Source organism: Parus major, chromosome 20 (genome assembly GCF_001522545.3).
Source record: "Parus major isolate Abel chromosome 20, Parus_major1.1, whole genome shotgun sequence".
NCBI lineage: Eukaryota > Metazoa > Chordata > Aves > Passeriformes > Paridae > Parus > Parus major.
This window is the reverse complement of record NC_031788.1, coordinates 9150996-9165110: the sequence shown is the minus strand read 5'-3', so window position 1 is coordinate 9165110 and position 14115 is coordinate 9150996. Positions and strand designations below refer to the sequence as shown.

The following is a 14115-nucleotide window of genomic DNA, read 5'->3' as shown; positions in this document are numbered from 1 at the left end:
TTCTTTTCTGGTTGAAAATTCAGTGAAGTGATGGAGGGTGGTCTGTAAACTACTGTGAACTACTACAGTGGCCAAAATTTAATTGAATTAATGGAGTGTGTTTTTTTAAAAAATTGTTTCATAGGGTGATTTTCTCATAGTTTAACCTCAGCCAAGGGAAAGGTGAGTCTGCAAAGAAAACCAGCAGAGAGTTAAAGGATGCTGCAGAAGCATTGGCTGCAAACACACTACCCACTAATCAGAGTTAAAAGTGGTGTTCCTTGGTGGGGAATAAAGATTGTTGTGCAACAATTCTGAGCTGAGGTGAAAAGATCCATTTGAGATCCTCCCACCCTGGTACCCAATTTATATATATAGGCACTGATCAATCCATCACTATACCTCAGGATGGAGTTTTGTGCAGAGAGAAATAAAAAACCTCTAAATTAACTTCTACTCCTGTCTCAGGGGCACTGTGGAAAATTACCCAATGGTGAAGAATGTCACTTACTAACATCACATTCTGCCCAAGCAAAATGGTTGATGAATTAATGTAAATAACCCACAGTATTTTGCTTTACATCTCCACCTTCAGTTAGAAATCTCATAAAGAGAATGAAGCAATGAGAAAATGCAGATCTGATCCCTTGATGTTTTTTTTTTTCCAATAGTGGCTATTTTGAAAGAAATCCTCTGCTTACTTACATGAACAACACACTGAAAAGAGTTAAAAGTGGCACATTATCTTTCCAGTGACATATTTAGCCAGTTATTCAGGCTATAATGAAGCTGTGTAATGAAGTCAATGTCCTTGAAAGTTCTTCATCAATTTTTTTCTCATCTGTCAGCATATCCACTTGCCGACACAATATTAATTAAACACAACATTTCCTGGAGTGTTGAAGTGAAGTCCCATCACTGATAATGAACAGGTTTAGGAGAGTCACATCCCAACAAAATTACTTTTTAAACCAGCCTTATTAAGCAGAAAATTAGACCTAAATCACCCTACAACATCCTCATTAAAAGCCACTGATCCTTGGCTGCTTCTATGTTCTAACATCTTTAATTAGCAAACTGCTAGTCTATCTGCCATGATAAATGCTATTAATCTTACCTTTCATTTGCTTTCTCTTAACCTATCGTTTGCCCACTTCAGGGAGACACAGGCTTCCACCAGGACTCGTTTTACTGTGTTTAATGTCCTTGTAAGGATGAAAAATGGGGCAGTCATGGGTTAAACGCGATGAATCTCTCCGCCCTCGCTCCATCACTGAATTTCAGAATTTGTAGATATCTCGGATGGCAGACTTGCTGTGTTTGAGGGAAAATTAGGAGCATTTTCCAGTGGATATGTATGGAATGCTGTTGTCAAACCTTGGCAGTAAATCACAGTGCAACTGCAGTTCAGTGCCCTCTCTGCTGCCCTGCTTTAACCATGGAAGAGTTATGGACATCAATTAAAAAAACCTTCTGGGTGTCTGTGAAGGCTCCACCCAGGGAAAAGAAAAGCTTTAAAAACACGATTGCATTTTTGAATTGTAGCTACTAAATCTACAACCTTTGAGAAGCCTTTACAAAGCGTGACAGCTTCACAGCCTCCTTAGCATTTGTTCACAGAAGCTCCAGAATACATCAGGACAAATAACACACTGCATCAGGCCACTTTCACATGGCATTAGTCAGAGGGGAGCACACAGTGCAGTGCCATACTATGCATTTCAGAAATGCATTGCTGCTTGCTGTGTTCTCAGGTGCAAAATGCCATCTTGGATGTGCACTGCTCTTTTCCCAGTTTGTAGCTGTGGAATTGGGACTTTTCTCTCCGTTCATTCTGGCTGATTTTTGCAGTGTGTCTGAGCATCATCTTCTTACGGCAAATAACATCAACCACGTTCAGCTCACAGCTCCTGGGCAACAGAGAAATACAAATTTAACCTCCCTCAAATATCTTGTGATAAATTCACTTTGCCTGGGGGTCAGTCTCTTCTCCCAAGTAAGGAGTGATAGGACAAGAGGAAACAGCCTCAAGTTGTGCCAGGGGAGGTTTAGATTGGGTATTAGGAAAAACTTCCTCACAGAAAGGGTTGTCAAGCCCTGGCAGGGGCTGCCCAAGGAAGTGGTGGAGTCATCACCCCTGGAGAGATTTAAAAATATGGTACATGGTTTAGTGGTGGGCTTGGCAGTGCTGGGTAAATGGTTGGATGATGATCTTAGAGGGCTTTTCCAGCCTAAATTATTCTAGGACTCTATGACTCAATAGATCTTTCTAATGGGCCTCTGAGAGAGGCTCTGACCTGGCTGAACACTCCAAGTCCCTGAGGCAGACACTGTCCACAGCCTTCAACTCTCAGCTTAACTCAGACTTGTCAGCATAATTCACTCCATGTGCCCCTATTCATTTATCTCTTTCATTGTTATCATCCTATATTATTTAGTGAGCAGACTTGCCTCCCACAGATACAAACACTTTCCCTTGGCAGCCTTAATGAAAACTGCTTTTAATTTCACATTGCCCTGGGTTATTCTGGCTGCTGATGGGCTGCTTCTTATTGGGGACAGATTATTCTAACTGCTAGGAAACCACGACCTTTTAAGCTTTCATTTCAAGTCCTAATTCTAGCACTAGGCTGTAAGGCAGGGGCTCCTCTCGCTGTGTTCCTGCCCCTGAAAACCAGGCATCTATTCTGAGCTATCTGTGTAGCTTCTGCAGTCAATGCCAAGAGATAAGCATCCCCAGAAGGCGACTTGTCCACCTATTCTACAGTGACATGAATTACCCTTGGGAAGCTGTTATCTATTATTCCTCAGGATGGAGACAGCCCAGGCTTAATTAGTTGTCTGACTTTTAGATGTTGAGTTAGGTACAATAATCTGACTCCCAGTGATTTTTTTTTTCTCTCTCTCTCTTTTTTTTTTTTCATTCTGGAGCAGATGAGTCATGATTCATATGCAAGGATCGTACTGGTGAAGCTGTGCTTTTCTAATGAAACCCTTCTCTCACCCCCAATATGTTTCCATTATCTTGCCATCAGGAAACAATTTTTTCTCCTGCACATGAAGACACATGACATGCTCATTTACCCACACACGTGCGAAACCAGATTAACTACTCCATAAATTAGTTAAAAGATTTTCCCAGAGAAAATGAAGAGGAAAGACATGTAATTTCCACTTTTCAGCTGCTGAATGAATAAAGACACTTTGTCTCCTCTGTACATGACTGTTTAGACGGACACTAGAAATCAAGGTTTCTGAATTGTGATGACCAAGTTTATGTGAAAAGAGCTTCTCCAGTCCACCCCAAGTTATTAATGTTTTTACTTCAAAATCAATGTCCACTGTGTTGGAGGTTTTTTTATATTTGGCTTAAACTCCACCATCCTCTGCCTCCAAATATGGGGTATACTGCTCCTGAATTTTAACAGAACCCCCAAATTTGGGGCAATACCACATCTCAATGAAAACTGAGATCAGAATAAACTTCAGTTCTAACTTAAAGAGAGTGTTTCAGGCCAGCAGCTGGGATAATGTGATGAATGAATCATAGGTCAGTGCAGCAAACCGACTGAAAGTCATTAGAGAATCATCAGAATATTTGTGACAAAATAAATATCAGCCTTGGCCATGATGGGACTGGTCCTGGGGCATTCCTGCCTGAGCAGATACCCCTCACATCACTGCCAGGATGAGCCACTTTGTGCTGCAACAAAACCCCAGCCCACAGAATTAGAGCTCTCAGAAGTTTTTAGATTATATTAAAGTAAAAAATGAGTGTTACTCCTATTGCAGGACCTGACGGGAATGACACTCCAATGCAAATGAGCAGAGACAGACTTTTTTGTCTGGGCTGAATAAAATTTTTTTCATGCCTTGTCTTGGTCACCTGGGTTGTCTCCTTTTAGCTGGAGCAGTCCTCATGTCAGTTCCATTAATGCCATTGGGTAGATGAAAATAGTTCTGTTATTCCAGACAACCAGACCCAGCTATTAAGAGTGTTTCAGCAGCAGAACTGTGTGTGTTTGTGTGTGTGTGTGTGTGTTGAGGTGTTATACAGGAAATCACAGCAAGGGCCAGGGAGTAGAAATGAAGTATCAGAACCTGCCCAAATAATGCTGATTACAAAAAGTGAATTTCATGATGCTGGTACTTGTCTCATTTGAAAATGAGAAGATTCTCTGAAGTTGGGAGAGAAATACTGGTGCAAAATAAGTGTCAGAAATGGCTTAACTCCATGGCATGAGAGCCAAAATCTGGGTGTCAGACCAGGAGGGGAATTACAGGTGTGCACCGGGGCTGGTTCAGAACCAGAGGCTAAGGAGGGATGTGACTACACAAATAAAAAAATCCCTGTTAGAAGCGTCTGTTTTCCCTGCAAAAAGCAAAACAAGGAGTTGCTCAGCCAGTGCTGGCACCTCCTCCTCGCAGGGTGTGCCAGCCCTGCTCCCTTGCCGGGGTTAGCAGCTCTGGGGCTGAGCCCGTGGCTCCAGCACTGACAGAGACACACAGAAAGCAGCAAGGGACAGCCCGGCGATGACACTTCACCTTACAGACCGGTGCTTTCACAGAGATCCCGGCTGGAATCTTTGCAGGGCAGGAAGAGAAGGGCAGGACACGGGAGCTCAGAGAACCAGAGAGATGCGTTTGGCAGCCAGGGCAAGTTTCTGTAGCAAAGCATTTCATAAACTCTGGCCCAGATTCTCCCCTATGACTTGACCGGGCTCAGCACAAGACGAGGATTGGAGAACAAAGATGGCTTGAAGCCACCTTTCTGCTCCTCCACTCGGGAGCAGCTGGGGACTGGCTGGTCCCCAGGGTAGCTTCAAGTCGCCTCGGGCTACTGTAGCAGCAGGGACTGCGAGAAAATAGCCAAGATGTAGCTACACCTCCTTCCCAAGCGGCTGTCACTGCTCCAGAGGAACCAGGAGGTGACTTGGGTGACACCACTGCCACAGCAGAGGGCTGATCTTCCCAGGGACCCCGAGAGTGAGGAGGGAGGGAAGATGTCAGTGTGGGAAGATGTCAGAGCGATGTGGGGCTCAGGCAGGGAGGCAGGAAGAGCACATCATCTAAATTCAGATCTGGGGAGCCACCGGCTCCACTCACGGTGTGTCCACGGGCACACGCCTTGATCTTTTCTGTGCCTCAGGGCAGGGCAACTGGGGAAAGAACTCTCCAGAATTCCTCTGAAATGATCACATACCGCTTCCAAATTGGATTTAGCTCTAAAAACCAAAACAAAATAAATATCTACAGGCACAGACACTCAATGTGGTCAAAAATTAATTTATCGTGTATTTCTATAGGAGTAAATCTGTCTGCAGGCTGGATCAGAAACCCACCGAGAGCAGAAGCATTTACAGGGGAGAGAATTAGCGAGGACAAGAACTTCAATAAGGTGAAAACAAAAAGAAAAGGAAAACTCTTGCTTGACAGGGAATTTTGGGTGAAATAATTTTGGCGAAATAAAATTATTTGGAATTCTGGTGAAATAAAGAACCTACACAGGAGAGAAACAGCAGTGAGAAGGTACTCTTTGTGCATTGCTTACCCCCAAGAAAGGGTTTTTGTGGACTGCTACAAGTAAACACCTGAAAGGAGCCTAGTCAGACAGGAATGAGCTCTCCTGTGTTGTGCAATCTCCAGGAACCAAGATTATTCTATACAGTGCCACATCCAATTGCAACAGGGGCTGTTAGGAGTAATAGAGCTCCTGTAACTAAAGTGTTTTCTGTCCTCAAATCTTCCACAAAACCGACTCAGGAACGAGAGGGAAAAAGCCGAGGGGAGAAAACTTGTTGGAAGTAAAATTGTATTTTCTTGGACATTGGAAAGGATGTAAAACTGAGCCAGAGGCCTCCAAGTCAGCAGCCATTTTAACATTTTGCAAAAGATTTTCATCTTTTTCCCCTACAGCCTCAGTTCTGCTGTAAACACTGAGTGCACCCACTATGGCTGTCAGCTGGAGAGTTTGCTTTACACTGAAGCTGCCAGGAGATAAAAAATACTTAAGGTAATGTAATTCTCAAATGGAAGGCATAAGGATTTCTTCATGACATCTGTGTGAAGAGCACAAGACATGAGATTTACTTTCAGCAAATCAATAAAAATAGGATGGATGCATTTAGAAACCAGGGAAAGCCAAGGTATGCTGCTTCTCTGTCATTCCCACTGCAAAGCTGCCGGTGGCAAAACGGGAAACCAACACCCTGTACTGTCCCAAAACATCACTTCTTTTTATTAAGGATAAAATAAAAGGATGAAAAATATTATTTTGTGAGTTTGTTGGCTTGAACAGGCCAAAGCAATTTTTCAGAAGAACAGTGGTTTTTGTGCAATGGAACTTCCTGTGCTAGAGCCAAATGATGTTGTACAAAATTTCATGAAAACATATTAAAACATGCTGGTAAAGCAATCAGAAAATGACAGAAAGAAGACACAGAAGGTAAATAAATTATAGGAACACTCATTCGTGAATGCACGCTTGAAGACACTACACATATGCATCAACATATGCATTTTACACTGACAAACATGGCCACACACACAACCACATTTACCAGCACAACCTCATTTTGAAAGTGTTTTCTTCAACAATCGAATGGGTGCCCTTTGCTTGAAGGCAAACACGAGCACAATAAATCCCTTACTGGTAGCACTGAGGAGGAAGCATTGCTCCAGACTCTGGAAAAGTTCAGCACTGGTAAATTCTGATGAACACCATTATTGTGATTACTGCTCGGGCACAGATATGCCCGCCTCATTGTCATTTCTTGTACTACATCAAGCAGAGGCTGGTGGGGACCAAGTGCTGCTGTCGCCCAACTGAATGTGACCTTTTTTGGGTGACTGTGCTGTGGTGGGGGTTTTCCTCCTCCTCTGGGAAAGCGTGAATAAAAAAAAAATAAAAATAATAAAGTGCAGACCAGAGGATGCGACGTAAGGTTTTAATAAGCCCAGAAATTAGATAGATGGGCTTTTCACTTTTAAATGTCAATGTTGTGGCTTCCCTGTCATTCACAGGAGGAAAGGGAAGGGGATGAATATCCTGGGATGTGGGGAGTTTTAAAGTGCATAATGATGGCGATAAAAATCCATAATGTCAGTTGCCTTGTGGCAATCAACAACCATTTCACATTATGCTTGCATCTTAAGGTTTGCGGCCAAAAAACAGATTTGCCTGTGTCTCATTAAAATAACGAATGCAGTCCGAATGGATCTGCAATGATTCACTGTACGTCACACTAAATCACAACCCTCCTCGGAGCCAACTGACTATGGCCTCATTACTTTAGACAAAAGTGGGCTTGGAGGAAAAACTGGGGTGATGTTTTTTTTGCTCAGCCATGTTTTTTCCCTTTGAAATACTTAAGGCAAAAGAGCAGATAGTTTTTGTTGTTTTTTTTTTCCCATTGGTAGCTGAGGAAGGTTGGGTTGTATTCCTGGTACAATTCTGTATCGATACACACAAACACACAAAACATCAATGTTAGCGTGGGGGAAGAGGAACTGAGCAAATACAAATGGCATTAACAGAGCAGATTTTAATGAACATGAATCACTGGTGAATTGGAAGACTTAAAAATTAAAATAAGCTGTTAAATAATTTAAATATAGATATATTTGAGCTGCTTCACCAGGGCAAGGAGTTTGAAAAGCAGCACACTCTCCCTCTCTATGTTGTAAGACCTTAAGTACTTGTGTTTTGTCTTCTGCAAGTCTTTGTTCTGCAAATTTCACTGCCTTAAGCATAGCAAAAAATAAAAAAATAAATAAACCCCTTTATTTTCACTCTGAATTAAATCAACTAAATATCTCTATACATTAGTTTATTGTAATGCTAATGCTTAGGATTAATCTATTTGGCCTTAAAAAAAATACAAGGGTTATACTCAAAACTGTTCCATGTTTCAGGAATAATCATTAACTCAGATTTTACTATTGTGAAACGAAGCTAAGAATATTTAAAAAACTTAAATGGATAATTTAAAAGCTGTATGTATTCATAAATACAAATAGAAATAAGAATTCGGGGTAATGGCTAAAAGAATTAATGTGAATTTTGATTATCAAAAGATTATATAAAGTCCTTCATGAAAATTGTACTTCAAAACATCTGATTGAATAGCAAAGATCTCAAATATATTATTGGTTTTAATAATTGGTTCCATTTTCTCTTATGCACATATACTTTATTGTAAAGAGAAAGTGCTCGATATTAAGCTATTTTCCCACAAAAACCACATGCAAATGTATTTCTAATCTGATCACAAAATATGTTACATACCCATTTAGGTATTTTTTTATTTCAGGAAGGAGAAAAACTGCCTGAGAAACATTCATGGAACGATTGATTTAAATGTTATAAATCCCTGAAATTTTCATCTCCCTTTGAATGGAATGCCAAAGGGGATTAAAGACTAAAGACATATCACAAACAAATTTACATTATTAAAATTACTGTAATCAAGAGTCTTTTCTAGCCTTAATCAGGATTAGTGAAAACAAAACGCCCCCAACTTTTCTACTGTGCAATACTAATCAAAATTCTTTCAAATGACAGAGAACAATAAAAAAACAGTTTTGAAAATTGAAAATATTGGTGGTGTATTTTAGCATTCTTTAGAAGCATTTTCACTGATTCAGACCAAAGCAATGATTTCTCTCTTGATAACTCACATGGCAAGGAACAAGCACAGGTAAAACAAATTTCAGTAACGCTGCAGGGTCCAACCTCTTGTTTTCAAGAGTCCACTCAAGGAACACACCTGATGAACACAATGCTGTGGAAGTGAAACATGGAATGCTTGGTTTTGTTCTCCTAAACTGTGAACTAAATAATTCCAGCTGTGGCAAACTGGGCTGGAGACTTGCTGCATGTGAGGACCCAGCCTGGCGGGACGTGCCGCGACTCTCGCTGTCGATGAGCAGGTTCAGGCTGAAATGCCACAAGAGATTTTATGTGAAGGGTTTATCCCTTACACCTTACACAAGCTACAAGGCTGATATAATAAATGTGTAAAGCTTGTACACATTTTTCTGGGCCTCTGAAGCCTCTTGAAGGTGGCTTGTTGGGTCAGAAACCACCGCTGTGTCCCGGAGCACCAAGCCCTGACTTGTCACCAATATCACCAACTTTGCCAATGTGCAAAACAGCACCAGGGTTAGGGTCTACATTCATTTCACCCTGAAAAATGTCAAATGCTCTTAGAAAATGGAAATTATAGAAATGTATAGGTAAAGGACAATACCAGAAAATGATCTGAGAACAGAAAGCAATCACTTTCTAAAGTCTTGGAAACAAGCTCAGCGTGCAGCAATATTCAGGTATTGTTAGAGAATGCCACAAAATCAGAGATATGGATCAAAGGACAAGGAAAGCTTCATGATTCTCATGCTCTTTCCAGGAACTTGAACTGATTTAACTTTTTGCTGGCATCTGAGGTAGACAGCTGCCTTCTGGACTCTCCATTTTCAAACCTGTTGCTTAACTGTGTTTGGTTAAAGAACATTTTACCTTGCAGGCACAACTGTTAATGTTAAACCTGAGCTGATGCAGTGCAAGCTGACAGCAGTTTCCAATCCCCTATTAATGATATTGGTTAGATATTTGGTTATATTAACCAAAACCTTCATTTTGGTTAATGATAAGAATTACACAATTAAAAAATGCAACAGACAGCGAAGCAGCATTTCCTCTTTCTGACACCTCTTGCTGCTCAGTCTTGGAGTTCAAAGAAAAACTAAGTGAGGTTAGAAAACAATATATTATATTTAATTAAAAGTTGGCATTATGTTTTCCAAGTATGAACAACTTAGGATAATAAGTACATTAGAACACACGATCTGTATTTCAGTTCCATCTGAGCATACACAATAAATCCTTCTTAAAAAGAAAAAAAAGCAGGCATCATAACAAGAACATTTGAGCAGAAAAAAAAAAGATCTTCAGCTTTTCTCAAGTCCTCCCTTCATATTCTCTGAAACACCAAATGGAAACAGACACTTCAAACCTCACATGGTACACAAAATATGCCAGAGAAGGAGAAAAACAAATGACAAGAACAGGGCTTCATCCTCAGGATAACCACACACATCTGCAAGGTTAGCACTGATGCTTCACACACACAAATGCAACGGGCAGCTGCTCGTTTATCCCCTCCCAACAAAATCATCTTTGAGAAGTATGAGGCATTCACTTGGTAGCAGTTTTAGCAGCAGCTCAGCACAGTGGAAATCACCTCGGAGCAGGTGCCTTCCTGTCATGGGAAACTCAGAGGGCTCGGAATGGGCTCCATCCCAACTCCAGCAAAAATCCTGCAAGTCCAGGGTGGCCAAAAGCAGCTGACAGAACTCCCAGACAGAACTCCCAGATTAACTGAGAAGTTGGTCAACTTAGTTTTAGCTTAATGTTGTTTGTTGCAGGAAAAGTTATGATTTGTATTCTTTTTCCTTTTGAATTGAAATTGTTGTACTTTAAGGTTAATTGCCTTTAGTATTGCTTTGATAAATTCTACACTTGTTTGTAATATCTGGCCTTTTAACAGCACTGAAATAGTCAAACTTGACATTTTTCCTTTCAAAAAATTTTTAATGCAGGTTTTCCCTTTTATTTTTGAAATCCCTTATTAACCTCCTGAGATCATTTAATTCCAAGTGGGCTTTTGAAGAACCTTCTGAATATTTAAAGGATTCTCAGAAGGTAGAATTTTAGGATTCTAGGTAGGTATGATAGTATGAGCAAGTTTTTACTGATGTAAATGAAAGGGAGAGATTTAAAACAATCACTGTACTAAAACCCATCATTCCAAAAATATCTTGTCTCAGACTGTGTAGGAATTTTTAGGCTCTGAAATTAGTAAGATTTCTTTTTTGGGCCATAATTATTTGACAAAGAAGCAATTACAGATTCCATTATTTTTAGCCTTAAGTCTTTAACTAAACCAAACTCAGATGAAATATTGAGCAGTTAAGTACCTTATTCTCCAACTATTTTAGCTTTGGCGAAAAATGAACAGTTAAGCTAATCACCATTTAAATGTAATCAATCTTCTGTAGTTTTAACCAGAAGTAACATACATCTACTTAAAAATTATGATTCCCTGTTAAACTGGCCTTTTTTTTTTTCCCCAAATATTTCCTAGCAACAACTCAGTCTGCAAAAATTTAAGTGACCTTTGCTGATCTGCAGTTTCCAGTAATTTTTGCTTCAGTCGGGGTTTTGGTTGGCTTTCACTTCATCAGACGTGCTTTAAGAGCACTTTCAAAATTTTCTTTTATGGAAAAAGGTACAAGAAATAAAATGTTCTGTAAAACTATTAGTTTCTTTTTCTTTTTTTTTTTTTTAATTACAGGAAAGAAATGAAGATATAAAAATGGAAATGAGCAGGAACCAGTTTTAAACATATGTCTTTATGAATAAGGCTTAATCACACACTTCGTTTTCCAAACACAAAAAGTCTTTTGGAAATGTATTAATTAAAATTAAGTGCCATGGACAAGCGCTTCAGAGGGATGGCAGTCCTTTTCAAATTAGCATAACACTAACGACAGGCATGGAAATTGGTTTAATAACCCTAAATAGTTACACCCCACTCCTAACACAAATGGCCACGGACAGCTCGAGCCCCTGAGGCTGCGACTGTACCAGTTTACTTGGTTGCTCTGACATTGGATGGGTATTTCCAACCCAAACAGAAAGCACTGAATGCACCTCAATTATTATTATCATTATTATATAATGACTAGTGAAGCATACAAGGCACCAAAGCATTGAACAACATAAACCAGAAAACCAAAGTAAAGCAACGCAAGCGACACCGAGAACTCAGCCAGCGAGAGACGCGCTTTGTAACTTGTACGAACACAGTCAATATTGGCAAGAGATCATTAGTTCAGTCATGATATTAAGTGGCCCAAACCACAGATTTAGCCACAGGTCAAGCTGTGGATAGAACAGAAAACTGAGCCAAAGGGATAAGCAGAGTCTTTAAGCGATTTCTTTCCCTGCCATGTTTTCCATGGGTGTGCTCAGACCTAAGCTTGCTGCTGCAACAACCTCGGTCAAACACCACTGTCAGGGCACAGCCTTCCCCAGCAAATGCCAGAGCACACAGCCTAAACCCCTGCCTGCTTAACTCAGACATAAGCAACTTTTTTTGTGTGCTCATGGTTCAGGAGAAACTGGAGGAAAAAGTGCAAATCACTGCTGATAAGGAGCTGAACATCCACAAGCTTTTCACAAGTATTCTGAACATTCCCCTAAGTTCACTCAGCTGCTCCTGTCACATCCATTTCTGCTTTACCTGTCTCCAGCAGGGGTTCTGCCGGGACTGCCAGCTGGTTTTAGAGACATGTAGGACAGAGAAAGTGGTTATTCATGTCTTTTATTTATTATAAATACATATAAATATGTTAAGTCACCTTTTGCTTTGTTCATCATGATGAGCAACGACTTTGGAAAATCATCTGGAAAACTTAACCAAGCTGAGAAACAGGCAAACAGCAAGCATTAGCATACAATCACAGGTTCCTCTCAGTCCAGTAAAGGGTTAATTTTTTTAAGAGAGAAAAAAAAAAAGCATCTTACTTTGAAGCATCAACTGTTTTAAGCAAGAGTACTGGACATCCCCCCTCCCGTGAGCACTGACCAAATGATTTCCATTTAGATTTGCGGGTGCAGTCCAACCCCAGCTGGCTACACAGAATCCTCTCCGCCCATGATTCTGAAACATTGCATAGTTTGCAGCTGGATTTTGCTTCCCCTCCCTCCTTTAAATCTATTTTTAACACAGGTCGATCATGCCAAGGCAAATTCGCTGAGGTTTCCATTTCCAGATCTCTCTCCCTCTCTGTTTTTCTATAGTTCTGTTTCAAAACTGCTCAAAAACTTTGTAGCTCAGAGCAAGCGAAAAGCAACATTACGCTCACAATCCACTGACAGGCTGGGAAGGAAATAACTCTACAGATGAAGTTGCATGTGAGGGGGGAACTAAATAAAGTAGAAAGTGGGTGTTTTGGGGGTCCACGTGAACTGCCAAATATTTCCAAATGGGGAGGGGGTGGTATTTAAGAGAAGAACAAAAAAGAAAGCCCAGACTTAACTGATGGAAGGAAGCCAGGGCTGATGGCAGTGAAAAGAAAAGTGCACGGACAAGAACCAAACCAACCAACCAAAAAAACAAAAACAAAACAAAACAAAAAAAAAACCCCAACCCAAACCAAAAAATAAGCCAAAACTAAAGCAAAAGAAAGGAAAAGCCGGAAGAAGGCAGAAGTCAAGGCTTGTCGTTACAGTGTTTGCAGAGGGCGGAGGCGGCTCCTGTGAAGGCAGTGCATTTCTCGGGGCAGGCGGGCACGGCCGCGCCGCCGAAGGGGTACACGGGCGACTGTCCGAAGGGGTTGAGGGTGGCGGGCAGCGGGGCGCTCAGCGCCTGGCCCTGGTTCAGGTAGGCCACCAGCCTCCGCATCTCCTCCAGGGCCTGCGCCTGCATGAGGATGTAGTTCTTGGCCAGGAGCAGCGTGGCGATTTTGGAGAGTTTCCGCACCGAGGGGCTGTGGGCGTAGGGGATGACGGAGCGCAGCCCGTCCAGCGCGTCGTTCAGGTCGTGCATCCGCCGCCGCTCCCTCGCGTTGATGCTGAGGCGCAGCGAGCGCTGCTCCTTGGGCTTCTTGCCCAGGGCTCCCCCCTTCAGCTTCCCCTCTCGCTCGAAGCCCGAGTTGCCCTTCACGCCCGCCTCGAAGCCGTCCTCCTCGTCTCCGCTCTGCTCGCCGCTGCTCTCCGCCGACTTGCCCATTGCCCCGGCGTGGAAGTCCGCCCCGCCGCTCCCCGCGTAGGGGCCCCGCGGGCCCTCGGCGCCCCCTCGCACGGCTCCGTAGGCGAAAGCCGAGGGCCCGTAGCCCGGGGCCAGCGCCAGGTACGCCTCGCTGCCCAGCGACTTGAGCTCAGCCATCGCCGGCGATCCCGCTCGGCCGCCGCTGCCTGGGCGCTGAGGAGGAGGAGGAGGCGGCCCCGCCGCTCCGCTCCGCTCGGCGCTGCGCCCGGGCTGGGGGCGGGCAGTGAGCGCAGAACGGCCCCGCCGCACTTATATCGCCGACAGGGGCCGCGGGGACACCCGCCGCCAATAGCAGGGCAGC

At 42.4% G+C, this 14115-nt stretch overlaps 1 protein-coding gene across 1 annotated transcript; it reads right to left on the bottom strand.

Annotated features, from left to right (window-relative positions):
• Positions 1-11305: 11305 nt before the first annotated feature.
• On the bottom strand, positions 11306-14050 carry BHLHE23 (basic helix-loop-helix family member e23). Its single transcript, XM_015647249.2, has one exon. The coding sequence runs from the start codon at positions 13929-13931 to the stop codon at positions 13257-13259; it is 675 nt and encodes a 224-aa protein (XP_015502735.1). The 5' UTR covers positions 13932-14050; the 3' UTR covers positions 11306-13256.
• Positions 14051-14115: the final 65 nt, after the last annotated feature.

What these genes read in the sequence shown, in the direction of transcription:
- BHLHE23 (XM_015647249.2), bottom strand. Translation starts at nt 13,931, where the DNA reads ATGGCTGAGCTCAAGTCGCTGGGCAGCGAGGCGTACCTGGCGCTGGCC.